This window comes from Sorex araneus, chromosome 2 (assembly GCF_027595985.1).
Source record: "Sorex araneus isolate mSorAra2 chromosome 2, mSorAra2.pri, whole genome shotgun sequence".
NCBI lineage: Eukaryota > Metazoa > Chordata > Mammalia > Eulipotyphla > Soricidae > Sorex > Sorex araneus.
Genome location: NC_073303.1, coordinates 204946135 through 204964544, shown reverse-complemented (window position 1 = coordinate 204964544; position 18410 = coordinate 204946135). Strand labels below are relative to the sequence as shown.

The following is an 18410-nucleotide window of genomic DNA, read 5'->3' as shown; positions in this document are numbered from 1 at the left end:
ATGTGTCTCTCAGCCATTCAGATTTCTTCTTTAGGAAAGCTTCTGTTCATTTCAATGTGATCCCTATAGGGATACCCTTGTCATTCTTCAAAGAAATGGAGCAAGTGCTCCTGAAATTCATATGGAACAATAAGCCCCCACGAATAGCTAAAGCAATTCTTGAGAAAAAGAAAATGGGAGGAATCAACCTCCCCAACTTCCAACTCTACTACAAAGCGGTAGTCATTAAAACAGCTTGGTACTGGAACAAAGGCAGAGTGGCAGACCAATGGAACAGGGTTGAATACTCTGACACATCCCCCCAAATATATGACCATCTAATCTTTGATAAGGGAGCAAAAAAGGCGAAGTGGAGCAAGGAAAGCATGTTTAACAAATTGTGCTGGCAAAACTGGACAGCTACATGCAAAAAAATGGGCTTAGACCTCCACCTATCACCATGTACAAAAGTCAGATCAAAATGGATTAAGGACCTCAACATCAGACCAGAATCCCTAAGGTACATTGAAGACAAGGTCGGCAAAACCCTCCACGACATTGAAGCCAAAGGTATCTTCAAAGTTGACACGCCACTGGCCAAGCAAGTGAAAACAGAGATGAATGAATGGGACTATCTCAAACTAAGAAGCTTCTGCACCTCAAGAGAAACAGTGACCAAAGTACAAAGACAATCTACAGAATGGGAAAGGATATTTATGCAGTACCCATCCGATAAAGGGTTGATAACAAGGATATACAATGCACTGGTTGAACTCCACAAGAAGAAAACTGCCAACCCGATCAAAAAATGGGCCGTTGGCTATGTTCTTGAAGCACAGTTACCCAAGCTTCTCTGAGTCTCAGAGGAGTGGGCACGGGGGGCTGTGGGAAAAGTAGCGCTGAACTGCGTTACCCAGGACTCTCTGGGGCACTTCCGGGTTCCACCTGCGCAGGCCCGGAACCACCTTCCTCCCCTATTTCCGCCAGCACTTTCTGCTTCCGGAGTTCCCGGGGGCGTTCTCTGATGCTTGTTACGCGGTCAGTTCGCTCCTGGGAAGGAGGGTCGCGGGCGTTGGACACAGGTTCGGGAGAAGCGGAGGGTGGTGAGGGGACGGGGTAGTTGTGACAGGTCTGACACGGGTTCGGGAGAAGCGGAGGGTGGTGAGGGGACGGGGTAGTTGTGACGGGTCTGACACGGGTTCGGGAGAAGCGGAGGGTGGTGAGGGGACGGGGTAGCTGTGACGGGTCTGACACGGGTTCGGGAGAAGCGGATCGTGGGTGAGGGGACGGGGTAGTTGTGACGGGTCTGACACGGGTTCGGGAGAAGCGGAGGGTGGTGAGGGGACGGGGTAGTTGTAACGGGTCTGACACGGGTTCGGGAGAAGTGGAGGGTGGTGAGGGTACGGGGTAGTTGTGATGGGTCTGGCACGGGTTTGGGAGAAGCAGGGTGGTGAGGGGACGGGCCCGTGGTGAGGCTGACCAGGAACCCGGCTCTGGAAACTCGGGGTGGGAGGGAGTGAAACGCGGGGGCGTGGAGCAGATAAAGGCGGGAGGAGGGGTCCCGGCAGCCGGAGAGCGACCCCCTCCTGCCCGGGCGTCTCGCCTCTGACAGTGCCTCTGTGGGGCAGGGCTGTAAAGGTCTGCAGGGAGCACTTGCACGCATGAAGCCCAGGGTCCCAGCAGCCCCTCAGGACAGTCGTAACTGGATCTCCCGAAGTGGGTCTGGATTCCAGCCTTTCCCAAGTTTGTATGAGCTGGGTCAGGAGAGAGGGTTTGCTCTTTGCAGGAAAGGAACTCTGAGCTCTGCCCAGATTTCCCGTTGTTTTTATTTATTTATTTATTTATTTATTTTTGCCTATCCTTACAGAAGAAGGATTTCAGGAGGAAATGGATAGTGAAGGAAATAGTTTTAAGAGAGTGGGCAAGGGTAACAGTTTCATGAGAGAATGCAGACTTCTTCAGGAGGAAGAGAGAGTGCCAGCTAGTTTTGTAAAGTTTGATTTATTTGCTTTTCATTAAACTTCCAGGACTAGGGGCTCTTCATACAGATAAGCCTGTTGTTCAGCAGTTGTGAAGAGGAAGAACAGTGAACGTGTGGTGCCCTGCTTTTCTGTTGTTACTGAATTTTTCTTCCTCCTGAGGTTTCTTGATTCCTTCCCTGGGCTGGTGCCGGCCTCATTCTCAGTCTCATCAAGGCTCTGTTCCTGCTCCTTGCAAAATGGATGTTGCTTTCCTGGTTCTGGGCTAGTGACTGTGATTTCTTTAAATGATATCCTTTTTTGCCCACTAAACTTAATGTCAGTAGCTCCACATCTACCTGTGTCAGAGCTGAGAGCAGCTGTGAGACTGGAGAAGCAGCCCCAAGCACCCAGGACATAAGATTCCAGCTACAGAACGTTTGGTGAAGGGTCCTAAGTGTGGTTCTGAGGGTGAAGGGGGAGCCTCAGCACTTTGGATCTGGGGAGCTGGGTGGGCATGGAGGACAAATCCTGGACAGTGGGGTCACATCCAGGAAGAGAACAGAGGAGTGAGTGAAGGGAGCTGAGTGCAGGTGTGAGAGTGATGGTGGTGTCAGAGCTCTTAGGACACCAGGTTGGAGGAAACAGGAAAGCCATTGTGAGGGGATGTGGCCTCAGAACAGCTTTGTTCCTAGTCCTGAGGAGGAGACTGAGACCCTATGGCTGCTGAAAACTGTGGGGCTGCTGAAATACTCAAGGAGCAGGAGTAGTTGTGATCTTGAATGCAATTGGGAATATTTCTCTTTGTTCACTTTTTAAGAGTGAATATCTGGGGAGTTGCTGGGTGACTGTTTTTTTTTTTTTCCTGAAAAAGTTGTAGCAGGCCGAAAAAGTTTTGAAACTCTCTATTTAGGGCCAGGTGATCAGGTACTCTGGTGTGTGGTCAGTGGTCGTGGACCTGAGTGCAGCCTCTCCTGGGACTTGGCTGCTCTGGGAGGTGACTGGAGCATTGGGTCTCATAGGTGAGGAAAGGCATGGACTCTTGGGCAGAGCAGTCACTGTTCCAGGAAAAGATGTTCCATAGAGGGCAGGAAGATGTTTCCTGGAGTCTGGAACCCTGGTTGGAGAACCCTAGTGACAGCCTGGCAGGGAGCACCTTCAGAGAGTTGAAGGATGCATGTTCTGAGACCTGCATTCCTGTGCCACTTCTACCAAGAAGCATCCTGGGTGAGGTCATTACCCTGTATAACATTTAGGTTGTGCCTCTGTGAAGTGGCATTAGTCACTAGGGAGAAGCCCAAGGGCACCCTTGATAAGTGCATGTGACCAATTTTTCCTGTGCTTGTGTGTATTTGTGGTGTTTTCTGCAGTCTCTTCAGCAGGTGTAGGCTGGCCAGCACTCTGGTTTACTTTTAGGGAATTTATCCAAGTCCTAGTTTGGGGAGACCTTTGGGATCTGAATGAATGTAGAGTTTGCCTTGAGTCACACAGATCTATGAAGCATAAAGAAGGGACACCTGTAGTAGGAACAGGGGCTAGAGCAATAGTGCAGCGGGCTGGATGTTTGTGTTGCATGTGGCTGACCTGGTTTGATCCCTGGCATCCCTATGGTCTCCCAAACACCACCAGTAGTAATTCCAGAGCCAGGAGTAACCCCTGAACATTGCCTGGTGTGACCCAAAAAGCTGAAGAGAAAAATAGGAAGGACAAAGTGGAGGATAACCCTGTTACCTGAGCCCTCTGCTCCCGTGTCAGAGCACAGACAGAAGATGGTAGAAAGGGGAGATCCTAACTTGGCATGACCCAAAAATAACCGAGGTTTCTGCCCAAAGTAAAGATTTGGGTAATTCCACCTCCTCTAGAAGTTGCCAGAAACTTTGTGCTATTGGGAGTTTTGGACTGAACTCCAGCAGGAGACCTGAGCTGGGCTGGGAGTGGAAGGCAAAGGCCTGGGAATTGTTCCTTACTGGAGACATTAGAAGGTATGGAGAAAGGACCCATTAAATCCTTGTCTTTTACTTCTTAATCACACACTTCTTTATTTTCCCATATTGCTTTCCACCCTGGCCTTTCAGAAATTTACTCTTTATAGGGTCAGAATTCATTCATTTGGCAGAGCACTTGCCTAGTATGTAAACTAGTTTATGGTTTCTTGGTCCCAGTAACATCCCTTAAGTCCATCCATTTGGCATTTGGGATGCCTTTGAAATACTTCTGTTTATGCCTATGAGTTCCATTCGTTGAATTTGGTAATTGTGGATTTCCCTATAAAAGTTATTAAAATATATGACTCTTGGGGACACATACATACAATTATTACACAGTTAGCTTAAGCATGAACCAAACCATCATATTTCAAAAAATTCATTTATTGTTGCCTTTTTGCACTCAGTTGAAATGATTACATGACAGTGAAAAGTAATTTGAATATGAAAGATACTCTGGTTCTTTTTTTACAAATCTATTTTGTTAAAGTATATTACATTGCATTTTACTTTATACTTGGATATTGTTATGATGACAATCATGACTCACCTGTCATTAATAACACTTTAAAGCAATTCTGTACGAATATATTTTGGAATTTACTGGAATATATAAAGCCTACATAGGTAAATTTTCCCTCACACTTTATATAAACACTGACCCTCACTTGTATTATGTTGATTTCTGCTGACTATTGGCTGAGTCAGGTGCTTTTTAAAATTTTTGTGGTAGTTTTTGTTTGGAGACCACACCTGGCACCTGGCAGTGCTCAGGACTTACTTCTGGCTCTGTGCTCCAGGATCACTCTTGGTGGGGCCACATCTGGTGTGCAGGGTGCTGGGGATTAAACCCAGGTCACTAGTGTGTAAGTGGTTTGGAGGAATAGGCCAACCAATAACCATACTTGTCTTGTATGTCACTGATCTGGCTTCAGTCTCTGGTACCACATATGGTCCCCCTAGTCCACTCAGAAGTGATTCCTGAGTGCAGAGTCAGAAATAAGCCCTCAGCACCTCAGTGTGTGGCCTAAACACCACTCCCCCACCTCCAGCTACAAAAAAAAAGAAGAGGCATGCAAGGCAAGGACCTTACCAATTGTACTATTTCTGCCCCCTGAGTCAAGTACTTCTAACAGGCTAAGCTCAGGTCACTGACAGATGACAGTTTCCTGTAGGCAAGCTCTAGTAGAAAAATACTTTTTATCCTGTGCATATCAGTACAGAATTCCTTTTAGCTAAAGCAAGTCAAATGGCAGCAGCCAGATTGCTTTTTGGAGGAACTTCAGTATAGGGAAGCAAGACTAGCAAAACCAGTACTTAGTGCTGGAGAAATAGTACAGCTAGTAAGGAAGTTGTCTTGCAGAAGACTAACCTAGGTTCTATCCTACCACAGCATATGGTTCACCAAAGCACTGCCAGGAGTAATCCCTGAGTGTAGAGCCTGGAGTAAGCACTGAGCACTGTTGAATGTGGCCCCAAACAAAACAAAACAAAACAAAAACAGTCGGGGGGCGAGCAATAATACAGGTTAGGAGCTTGCTTTGTCACAGCCAACCTGGTTTTGATCCCTGGCATCCCATATGATCCCCTGAGTGCAGAACCAGGAGGAATCTCTGAGCATTTCTGGGTGTGGCCCTAGTACAAAACATAAAAAGTACAGGAAATAATATACTGTTGGGGAACAGTTTCCCCCCAGTGGTGCCCAGACACGCGCACCAGGTCTGGGCAGATGAGGGGCAAAGGATGACGGGTGCGCATAGAAACACCCTCCGGGAGCAGCTGATGGCTGTTCACTTTATTTCCAGATACCTATTTTATGGAGGGTCTCGGCTTACAAGAAAGTCCATCACATGAAGTTCAACATTATTGGCCTATCACTGCTCCTTCTGTTATGCCCTGGTCCAATCCCAATCAATGCTAGATGCTGCAGTTAGAATAACTCGCTAAGCGTAAGTAACAGTTTCTGTGTCTAGGGCTCATGTGACTAGGAGGTTGAGTGAGGCTCAAGGCCGAACACCTGGTGTTGGCTGAAATCCTGTTCTTGCCAACTTTGCCCAGATACTCCCTCTTGTGAAGCTTTGCTTCTGGGCTGCTTTGCAGGTCGAGTCTTATCTGTACCAGTGTCTGTCACCATGCTCCACAGTATACCTCCAAAAGTACAATAAGTGCTTTTTATTTCCTATGTAAAACCATGAGCTAAAAAATAATAATAATTTTATAAGACAAATACTCTATGAAGTTTAGATGTTAATAGTGCAGCGGGTAGGGCATTCGCCTTGCACGCAGCCGACCTGGGTTCGATTGCTATGCCCCTCTCGGAGAGCCCAACAAGCAATCTAGAGTATGTTGTCTGCACAGCAGAGCCTGGCAAGCTACCCGTGGCTTACTCGATATGCCCAAAATAGTAACAAGTCTCACAATGGAGACATTACTGGTGCCCGCTCTAGCAAATCGATGAGCAATGGGATGGCAGTCATTTAATGATGTCCTAATGTTGCCACTAATACGGAGTGCTGTGTGGTGTGACTCTATTCCTAGGAATATTATTAACTAATTCTTTTTAATCAATTCATGCGATCTTGGTCATGTAGTCCAGTGCTTGCCAAGCATGAATAGTCACTGGGTTTTCTCCTTGGCACTGCTTGCTCCTCATACAGTGTGCCTGTTACCAGATGTAGCTCTCAAGGACCCAGGCACATTGGGGTCTAAGCACCAAGCCTCACTGAGAGCCCTGACTTTTCCACCTTATCCCCTGAGACCTCTGATTATTGTTGAGTCTGGTCCACATAACTCAATTATCAGTTATCTGTTAACTCCAGCAGTTGGTAATGTGTGTTTTTATTAATTTGATATATATTATATGTGAATTGTGCCAGTTCATTTGTGTCCTTCATCAGAGTCTTTCCTTCTCAATATATAAAAAGCTCCTGTCCACAGAACTCTCCCTTCCTTTTCCATCCTAGAGATGAGGCTCTAAGACCTGTTCAGTCTTATCCTGACCGCTCCTCACCTCTACTTCCAGAGTCCACTGAAATTTCTAAAGCACCACCAATGAAAACATCTCTGGTGAGTGGCTTCATTTTTTTTTTCCCCCTCTCATTTATTTCACACTCTCTGGAGGTTTTGAGGGTTCCTAGATTCAAACAAAAAGGTCAAACTGAGTTTCTATTTCGTGGGAATATAAATGAATAATAATCAGAAAATAGGCTTTTAGAGTCATCAAGGTACATTGCCATGTATATTACTCTTTTTGTGTGTTTTGGTTTTTGGATCACACCAGCTTTGCTCATGGGTTACTCCTGACCATGTTCAGGGGTCACTGCTGTGATGCTTGATGGATCATGTGATGCTTGGAATAGAATCTGGTTCTCCTGCATGTGGTGGAACCCTTCAAGTTGTTCCTCTAGCCCAGGTGTGTCTTCTTTCAGATGCCAGGGCAAAATAACAGATAACTTTGTTACTAGGTCAGCATCACATTTGGAAGCAAGCATGCTCCATTCTCCCCTCCCTCCACCACATTTTTAAGCCTTTGTTTGGGTATTTTCAAATGCTTTAGAAATTTACTAGAGGAATGCAGCTTGCCTTGTGAGCACAAACAGTGGCCAGCATTATTCTTATTGAACAAACATTGGCATATAATGTAGAGGTTTCAGGCATACGGCCTTATAAATCACCATTTTTAAAATTTCATCATCGTGTGATGCACAGTTACAGAGTTGTTCATGATTGGGTTCCAGTCATGCAATGTTCTAACACCCATCCCTTCATCAGTGCACATTCTTGCCACAAATGTCCCCAGTTTCCCTCCCCCTATCCTGCTGTCCCTTCTCCAGTCTCCTGCCTCCATGGCAGATACTACTCTCTCTCTCTCTTTCTCTATTTACCTATCTATTTATATCTCTCTCTTCTCTCTCTTTCTGTCTCTGTCTTTCTCTCTTTTTAGGCACTGTGTTTTGCAATACTGTTATTGAAAGGGTATCATGCATATCACTTTACCTCCTTTCAGCACTTAGTTCTTGTCCAGAGTGATCATTACCATTTATCTTTGTCATTGTGGTCCCTTCTCTGTCCTAACTGCACTTCCCTACAACTACAGTGGATCCGTCTTCCTGGCCCTTGTTACTACGTCTTCTCATACATACTTTTTTTTTTTTTAATATATTGCAAATGAGTACGGTCATTTTGTCTGTGTCACAATTCTGGGGATCACTGGCCACCCTCAGTGATCTGAGGGTCCCCTGGTGTGTTCTGAGCCAATGGGCGGCCACTAGTTGTTGGTAATCAGTGGCCATTTATTCAAGTCTCACAGCATTAGTTAGAGAGCAATTGTGAAGGGTTGGGGGTAGCAATTACACATAGGTGTGGTTGAGCATTATCATAAACAATGAACAGACATATAGTCTTTCCTTCAGGGGAAGTTCTTCTAGGAGATCCACCCAAGGACAAAATCTCATCTAGAGGCTCAGCACTCTAGATCTCTATTAGGAGAGCTGTCTAAGGGCAGGATTCCGTCAAAGAGATTTCTCCTCTTCTTAGCTAACATTCCATTTAAACAATCATCTTAATATTTCTGGTCATTTTTTATGAACACAGTAAGAGATATATTAAACTTAAAGGGTGGCTCTTCCTGGGAACATATCACTATATATTCCAGACTGCAGTCCTCAGGCCAAGTTAGTCTTTCCAAATAACCCCAGCAGGGTCCTTATTTAGTCACTTCTGTTTTGGGTTGTATCAGTTTGTTCCATGAACATGCTCTTAACCTACTATAATTCTTATGGTGCTTAGCCTATCTCTTTTCAATGCCAGAGTAGCTTATAGCTTGCCCTGGGCCCATCCTTGTCCCTTGCCCATCCTGAGACTCCCCCCGCCCCTTTTGGGGTGTTAGGAACCAAGGGCAACTGATAAGTCAGGTAAATACGACAGATGCCCAGCTGTAAATATTATTCGGAATCACTTAACTCCCAAGTTACAAAAGCTTAGCATTAACTGTCTTCCTTTGTCTATACAAAAAGGACATTGCTCTAAAAATAAACTATGTAAAGGACATAAAGGAAATAGAAAAGCAATGTTTCACTTACATATACAAAATCCAGTGCCCTCAGAAGACTGGACCTACAGGTTACAGGGTCTGATTTACAGGGTGTGATTAACAGATAGGGGAAGAAGAGTGCAGAGGTTAAGGACAAACATAGAGGATTGGGAGTGCCCGATGGAATTTGGTGTGCCTCGGGAGCATTGTACTGGGAATAACTCAATAAACCTAAGCGCCCTTGGGGGAAGGAGGATCACATATGGCAGTACTCAGGGCTCACTCCTGATTCTTATATTCAGGAATCAGACCCTAGTGGGGCTCATGGTATCAGGGATCGAACTAGGGTTGGATGCATGCAGGGCAGTTCTCTGAACTCTATCTTCAGGACTTAAAACCAGGCACCAAAGGGTCCATGAAGCCCTGCTGAGTGACCCTCCCACCCGCAATCTGGCACTGCAAGCTGTGCATGTCTCTTCAACAGAGTCAGTTATAGCCCTCAACACAAAAATAATAGTCATTCTCATAAAATCCCTGAGTAAAACTTCACAGATATATTGGGGGCACTAAACCCAGCTGTGCTTAGCACTCAGAATTACTTCTGGCTATAGGGACAAAATGGGATTCTGGGGATCAAACTGGGTCAGTGGCCTTCCAAGATCTTTCTAACTTGTGTCCATATTCTGTCTCTAATTCCCCAATTTCAGTTTTGATTACTAGCATCTAAGTCTGTGTTCTGTGTGCTCACTGTTTTTTTTTTTCTTTTTTCGTTTTGTTTTGGAGTAACCCAAAATGATGCTAATGATGCTCAGGGGTTACTCCTGGCTCTGCACTCAGGAATTACTCTTGGCAGTGCTTGGGGTACCATATGGGATGCTGAGAATCGAACCCGGGTCAGCTGCATCAAGGCAAGTGCCCTCCCCGCTGTATTAGCTCTCCAGTCCTGTAGTCATTGTCCTGTTACTTCATCTTTCCCTTTACTTTATTCTCTTCGCTGTCCAGTAACCCTTTTTCCCATCCTCCTACTAGGGGATGGTTTTTGTGCCACAATTATGTGTGCTCAGGGCTTCCTCCTGTCTTTGTGCTCAGGGATCACGCCTGGCAAGTTTGGAGAAACCATAATGGTGGTCAGGGATTGAACCTAGGTTGACTATGTGCAGGACCTACCTAGTATATTGTTGCTCTGGCCCCTTTAAGATCTTTCTAACTTCCTCTTATTCTTTCTGTGTTTTCCCATTTTCAGTTTATATTTCTGGCATCTAAGGAGGTGGTTATACAGATAGCACTTAATAGTAAGTGAATAGTAAATTCTAATAGAAAAATCTCACTTCTGGGCCGGAGTGATAGCACAGTGGGTAGGGTGTTTGCCTTGCATGCGGCCAACCCGGGTTCGATCCCCGGCATCCCATATGGTCCCCCAAGCACCGCCAGGAGTAATTCCTGAGTGCAAAGCCAGGAATAACCCCTGAGCATCGCTGGGTGTGACCCAAAAAGCAAAAAAAAAAAAAAAGAAAGAAAGAAAATCTGGCTTCTGCTGTCTGAGTGAAAGTCATACTAAATTTTTGTTGTTCTTCTTTTTTCTGATTAGGTGTATTTATGTATTGCTTTTTTACTTCCTCTTTCCGATTTATTCTCTTGACTCTCCAGTTGTCCTTTTCCCATTCTCCTACTGAGTAATGTTTTTTAGAATAAAAATCCAATCCAGGGGCTGGAGCAATAGCACAGCAGGTAGGGCGTTTGCCTTGCACATGGCTGACTCGGGTTAGAATCCCAGCATCCCATATGGTCCCCCGAGCACCGCCAGGAGTAATTCCTGAGTGCATGAGTCAGGAGTAACCCCTGTGCATCGCTGGGTGCGACCCAAAAAGCAAGCAAAGAAAAAAAAAATCCAAACCAGTAACCAGCTCTTTACAGGACCCTGATTATTTGAACCCCTGTCTTAGGAAGTATCAGTCTAGGGAAGACAAACAATATTTCAAGTAACAGTGTATGTGAGGCTGCAGACTTAGATACCATGGGATTTATTAGAGGGTCTGGTCCTATGATGGCCAGAGAGATGGCTCAGTGAGATGAGCCACATGCTTTCCACGCGTGATGCAGTGAATGTGATCCCAGTCATAGCACCCTGAATATTGCCAGGTGTGTCTGTTTTCCCCTGAACACCCTAAAGTGGCACCACAGCACCTCTGATTCCCTGGAACTGAGTTACCAGACATGTATTGCCAATGTGAGTATTACTGGGAATGTTCTCCAGGCCCCTCAGGCTCTGTTTGGGAGACATAAAATACCTCTTGCTAAACAAAATATTTTATTGAGGCTGGAGTGGGTAGGGTATTTACCTTGCAGATGGCCGACTTGCGTTTGATCTCCGGCATCCCAGATGGTCACCCCAGACCGCCAGAAAGGATTCCTGAGTGCAGAGCCAGGACTAATTCTGAGCTTTTCAGAGTTTCACCCAAAAATCAGAAAAAAACATTTTTTATAGGTGGGGTGATGTTGTATGTATTTGTGTACACACACAAAAGCACAAATATATTTAAACATGTTTCTAATCAGTTCCTTAAGCATAATATGCTGTCTTCCTTTTTCCTCACAAAATGGGAACGCTGTTCAGGAGTGACAGCTATCTGAATTTCTCTCAGGAACTTCTCTTGATGCTGTCACATGCTAACTTTGGTTATTGCTGATCTTTATAAAAAATAGATAGTTCATGCCATATGACCCAGCAGTTCCCCTTCTCGATATAAAATCATTCAAAGAGATATATGCTACTTGGGGCCGGAGCGATAGCACAGTGGGTAGGGCATTTGCCTTGCACGCGGCCTACCCAGTTCGATCCCCGGCATCCCATATGGTCCCCCAAGCAGTGCCAGGAGTAATTCCTGAGTGCTAAGCCAGGAGTAACCTCTGAGCATCGCTGGGTGTGACCCAAAAAGCAAAAAAAAAAAAAAAAAGATATCTGCTACCATTGTTCATTGCAGCACTTAGTACATTAGCTAAGATATGGAATCAACCTGGGTGTCCAGTGATAGATAAGGGCATCATGAGGATTGGTACACACATACATACTGTGCAGTTGTAAGAAATGATGAAATTATGTAGTTTGCTGCAACGTGGAGCATGGGTGGAACTGGAGAATGTCATGTAAATTGAAGTAGCCAGAAGAAGAAAGACAGACAACCCAGGGTTATCTTAACTGTATGTGGTATATAGAATAACTGGATGAGGAAATGCAAATTTTTTTCTTTCATTGTTTTTTGGGTCACACCTGGCAATGCACAGGGGTTACTCCTGACTCATGCACTCAGGAATTACTCCTGGCTGTGCTCAGGGGACCATATGGGATGCTGGGAATCGAACCCGGGTCAGCCATGAAGAAGGCAAATGCTGTACCCGCTGTGCTATCACTCCAGCCCCTGGAAATGCAGTATTTTAAGAGGGGAAAGGGGGTGTCCAGGTTACATCTTGGCCTGAGAGTATAGTGGGGAGAAGTGCAGAGAAGGAAATAAATCGAGCAGTGGGGTGGGGTGGGGGGGTAGATCAACAGGAAGCAGGTATCAGGGGGATCTGAGGATATCCAAATACAAAGTAATGGTATAGCTAAATATCCAAACCACAGAGTCAATCACAGTGAAAGCAGGACAGCCAAACTTCAACAGCTAAACTTAAAATATGTACCTACTCACAAAGTTGGGGATGGGCTACCTCCCCCGATTTCCCTGTTCTTCCGGGAGGTTGGCAGTCATACCAATGAACTGACTGTAGTGCCAAATAAGCTTATTAACTAGCCATGATCCAGAGACTCATAAATAAATCTTGAAAGACATCAACAAGCTGCAGAGATGCTTCTGGACCCTAAAGTCACCACCCAATTAAATATTTAACTCCAGCTGTTTCACCCCATTTAAAAATTTGAATTCCTGGAGTGTGTGTCCACAAATGTGGTCGCATGACATCTCAAATCCTACATCACCAATATTCCAGGAGTAGCAGAACATATTGGGTGACGTGTAAAGTAGAAGACAACCAGTCTCAATTAAGAGAAAATTAACACCAAGGCTTAACCTGTAGCAACATGTTAGTAATCTCTTACACAAGGGCTTAATGGCTTCATAGTGAGATACAAGTCTTCACACACCTTCTTCTCAGGAAACCCTTTTTGATCATTTTTAGCAAATTGGTCATAAAAAGCAGTATGAAATAAATTATTTAGGGCCTGCTATTGGAGCAGGCTTGAGTGGTGGTTAGGAAAATTGAAAACAATGGTGGTGGGAAGATGCATGGTGGTGGGATTGGTGTTGGAATACTGAATGTAATAAATCATCATGAACAACTTTTAAAAAAATTAAAAAAATAAAACACTAAAAAATTTTTCTTAAGGGGCTGGAGCAATAGCACAACGCGTGCCTTGCACGCGGCTGACCCTGGTTCAATTCTCAGCATCCCATATGGTCCTCTGAGCACCACCAGGAGTAATTCCTCAGCGCAGAGCCAGTAGTAACCCCTGTGCATCTCCGGGTGTGACCCAAAAAGCCAAAAAAAAAAATTTTTTTTAAATGTGCCTTCAGGCTGTTAAACTAGATGGGAGGGAACCAGGCCAATCCTGGTGGAGAGAAGATACTCGTGCTGGAACACAGTATGTCTAACACCAACTATGAATAACTTCGTAGTAATTAAAAGTTTTTAATATTTAAAATTAAAATAGAATTTATTTTAATTTAATATTTAATATAAAATTTTAATGATGTGATTAAATTAGAAAATAAAACTAAAAAGTCTAAAGGAATGTGGGGCTGGAGAGATAGCACAGCGGGTAGGGCGTTTGCCTTGCACGCGGCCGTCCCAGGTTCAAATCCCAGCATCCCATATGGTCCCCTGAGCACGGCCAGGGGTAATTCCTGAGTGCAGAGCCAGGAGTAACCCCTGTGCATCGCCAGGTGTGACCCAAAAAAAGCAAAAAAAAAAAAAATCTAAAGGAATGTAATCTAGGGAAAATTTAATATTTAATTTTAAATGAAAATTTATTTTTTTAAATATAAATTTTCATTTTAAATTAACAATAGAGGAGGGGCAAACAATTTAGAGGGAAGTGGGAGTCCAATGACTATGGGTGTGAAGGAAAATTGGCATTGCGATGATGGGCTTAAAGTAGTAACTTACATTTGTAAAAGTATGAAACTGTCCCCCTAAAACATATCCAATCTTCGAACCTAATATTACCTCAATTTTAAAGATAGTCTAAACAAACTGAGGTGTGTGTGAATAACATCAAATTATTTAATACAATTTAAATACTTTATTACTTAATAAAATTAAATATTTTTATTAAAGTGCTGAGGCTCTAATAAAATTGTTTTCTTAAAATTAAAAAAATATAAGTGGTCCACTGACCAGATGGTTAATACAGTGTATAGGATGCTTACTTTTGCAAACAATTGACCTGAGTTCAGTCCCCAGCACCACATTGAACTCCCAATACCCCCTGAATGCATGAGTAAGCCCTGAGCATAGGCAGATGCCACCCAAAACAAATAAACACAAAAAAGCACTGTCCACATGAAAAAACTAAACATCTCTGTGTCCTTAGTGACATGAGATGTGATTGGGCAGAGTAGTATCTGTTTTCACTCCATTGAGTGGATATCTTCTACGTCTTCTAAACCAGACTCCCAGAGACATGTTTATACCAAAGTCCTGCCAAAAGATTAAGGCTCCTTTGTGAAGTAGAATTCTATTCATTCTTTTATACATGACATATATCTGTCATCCTGTTGCTCATCGATTTGTTCGAGCGGGCACCAGTAACGTCTCTCATTGAGAGACTTATTGTTAGTGTTTTTGGCATATCCAGTACACCACGGGTAACTTGCCAGGCTCTGCCGTGCGGGTGCAATATTCTCGGTAGCTTGCCGGGCTCTCCGAGAGGAGCAGAGGAATTAAACACAGGTCGGCCACATGAAAGGCGAACGTCCTACCACTATGCTATTGCTCCAGCCATATATAAATTTATAAATTTATACATGACATAGATACAATTTTTGAGTTATAAGGATTCTGTTGTTCTAACTTAATTTTTTGTTTTATTTTTAAAATTAATTTTTATTAAAAACACTGAGATTTACAAAGCTGTTTATTATACAGTTGTTTCAAGAATTTAGTGTTACAACACCGTCAGTGTGACCTTCCTTCCATCAGTATCCCCAATTTCCCTCCCAATCCCACCCTGCCCCCTTATAGGCACATAACAGATTTACTTTATATTGCTTATACTAACATAACTTTAAGAAAAAGCAAATAGAATGGTCAGAAAATAAATCCGTAAGAGTCAAATCTGTGATTACTCTATGATTTTGACCTATGTAAATAAGAAAATTCAAACCAGGGGCCGGAGCGATAGCACAGTGGGTAGGGTGTTTGCCTTGCACTCGGCCGACCCGGGTTCGATCCCCGGCATCCCATATGGTCCCCCAAGCACCGCCAGGAGTAATTCCTGAGTGCAAAGCCAGGAGTAACCCCTGAGCATCGCTGGGTGTGACCCAAAAAGAAAAAAAAAAAATTCAAACCATCTAATACAGTATAATAAAATGCCTATTCTCATTTTTATATATACATTTTCAATTCTGGAATCTGAAGTATATTACATTAAATTTTATTTTTTATTTGCATCTTGTTATGGCAATAGTTATATCTCACCTGTCACTAATGAAACGTTTAAAGCAGTTCTGTGTTAATATATTTTGAACTTTCCATGAAATAGGTAAGGCCTACATAGGCTAATTTTCTCCCTGCCCTTTTTATAAACACCAATTTACAAAGTTCATGATGATTTGTTCTAGGCATTCAATATTCCAACACCAATCCCACCGCGATTACACCTTCCCTTCATCACTGTCTCCAATTTTCCCAACCACCCCTTAAGCTTGCATCCATATCAGGCACTCAATAATTTATTTTATATTGCTTGTTATCAATAGTTTGCTAACTATGCTGTCCTAACTTTAGGAAGAAATAGGTTAATAGAGACTAAAATAGTTCTACTGTGACCTATAACTTTTCTATAATACAGAATAAAAGTGTAGTACATCATATATAAAACATACTCCAAATGGAAACTTCCAGATTTCCTCTTCCTTTGATCCAGACAAGCTGCCACCAACTGCAGAGAAATGTGTCCTTACAGGAGATGGTGGTATTTGAGGATGTGGCCGTGGACTTCACCTGGGAAGAGTGGCAGCGCCTGGATGATGCGCAAAGGACCCTGTACCGGGATGTGATGCTAGAGACCTACAGTCACCTGGAGTCACTGGGTGAGTGACGCTCCCCAGTTACTACCTATTGCAGTTTTTCTTTATAAATGAATATACAATATTTTCGGAAATGAAGCTTTAAGGTTTTTGCACAAAAATAACGTGACCATCATCACTCTCAAAAGTTCAAGGTGGCCCTTCCTTATGTTTTCAGTCCTTATGTATTTATTTTCATTTATTTATTTATCATTTATTTCATTTATTTCCTGACCCTGAAGAGCCTCTAATGTGGCACTGTTGGGAAGGATGAGTAAAAAGAGTCTGCTAAAATCTCAGGGCTAGAATGAATGAAGACGTTACTGGGCCTGCTCGAGCAAATCGATGATCAACGGGATGACAGTGATACAGTGATACATTAAAAAAATAGAGGTAGGGGGGCTGGAGCAATAGCACAGCGGGGAGGGCGTTTGCCTTGCATGCGGCCAACCCGGGTTCGAATCCCAGCATCCCATATGGTCCCCTGAGCACCGCCAGGAGTAATTCCTGAGTGCAGAGCCAGGAATAACCCCTCTGTGCATCGCCGGGTGTGACCCAAAAAGAAAAATAAATAAATAAATAAATAAATAAACGCTATTATTAAAAAAAAAAAAAAAAATAGAGGTAGTATAGTGTTCAATTTATAGCATGGAGGTCCAAATTTACTGCGTTTTACCACCATAAAGTGCCCATGAAGTTCCCTCCACCTTATGTCACCTCTGATTTGATCTTCATCCCCTAAACTATGCCTCCATTGTTTTTGTTGTATAATCCAAGACCAACAGTTTTTCATTGTTCAATACTGCCTGTTCCCTTGTCTGATCTCTCTGTATTCCACAGAGTGAGACTATATATATTTTGTTGTTCCCTGGTTAATTTTGCTGAGTATCATACAGTCCTGCCATATCTATCTTGCAGCAAACTGCATGATTTTATCTTATTTTACAACTGTATAATATTCCATTGTATTAATATACCATAACTTTTTGTGTTTGGGCGCCATACATGACTGTGCTAGGGGCTTATTCCTTGCCCTGTGCTCAGAAATCATTCCTGGTAGGCTCAGGGGACCATATAAAATTCTGGGGATGGATCCCGAGTCAGCCACATGCAAGGCAAATACCCTACCAGTTATACTATCACTCCTGCCCCATTCCTCAAAATTTTTATCCATTCATCTGTTACTGAACTTTTGAATTATTTCCATATCTTAGCTGTTGTACTAAATGCTGCAGTAAACAGGGGTGTGCAATTAACTGTTCAAATTAACGTTTTGTATTTTGAGGGTAGAGACCAATAAGTGGAATCACTAGGTTGGATGGGATCTGATTGGTAACTTTTTTGAGAAAATGCCATATAGTTTCCCAGAGGAGACTGAACCAGATGGCATTCCCACCAGCAGTGAATAATCATTTTATTTTTCACTGCATCCCTTCTAACCCTTGTTTCTGCGTCTTTCATTTATGTCATTCTCACTGGTATGAGTTGATATCTCATTGTTTTTCATTTGCATTTCCCATAAGTTACAGTAAAAACCTTCTATATATCTACAGCTGACTCATCATTGGCCAACTCAAAAATGGTGCTGGTATTATTCTTCAAATACTGTGACCAGGGGCCAGAATGATAGTTTAGCGGTAGGGTGTTTGCCTTGCATGCAGCTGACCTGGGTTTAATCCCCAGCATCCCATATGGTTTCCAGAGCACCATCAAGAGTAATCCCTGAGTGTAGAGCCAGGAGTACCCCTGAGCACAAATATGACCCACAAATAAACCAAACAAACAAACCTCAAGACCCTATAACAAATACTGTGACTATTAGGTAGTTTGGAAAAATTATTTCATTATTTTTCATCATCAGGGCATACAGCCATCAAACCAGAAGTGATCATGAAGTTGGAGCAAAGTGCAGAGCCATGGATGGTGGATCGACCAGAGCAGAGCCTCTCAGGTTAGTCCACATTGGGTAAGGAGACGGGACATGGGGAAAGCAGCAGAAATTTGTTTTACTGATAAAGTTAACTAATTTTCCCTCAGGTTTAAACCCTATAGCAGTTTCTTTTCGTGCATTATTCAGTCCCCAATTATGGCTCTTGGTCATGTCTCACTTTCTTAATGGGTGTATATTTTCAAATTGTAATGCAATCCAAGTGTCTTTTGAAAGTATTTTTAT

The 18410-nt window shown here is 43.3% G+C and overlaps 1 protein-coding gene across 2 annotated transcripts in view; it reads left to right on the top strand.

Annotated features, from left to right (window-relative positions):
• LOC105943246 (zinc finger protein 883-like) overlaps window positions 1–18410 on the top strand; it is a 58992-nt gene that overhangs the window by 35798 nt on the left and 4784 nt on the right. For both annotated transcript variants that reach the window (XM_055126611.1, XM_055126612.1), the window contains exons 2-3: window positions 16074–16261; window positions 18099–18188. In XM_055126611.1, coding sequence (XP_054982586.1) covers window positions 16074–16261; window positions 18099–18188 — 278 coding nt within the window. The remainder of the gene's footprint in view (window positions 1–16073; window positions 16262–18098; window positions 18189–18410) is intronic.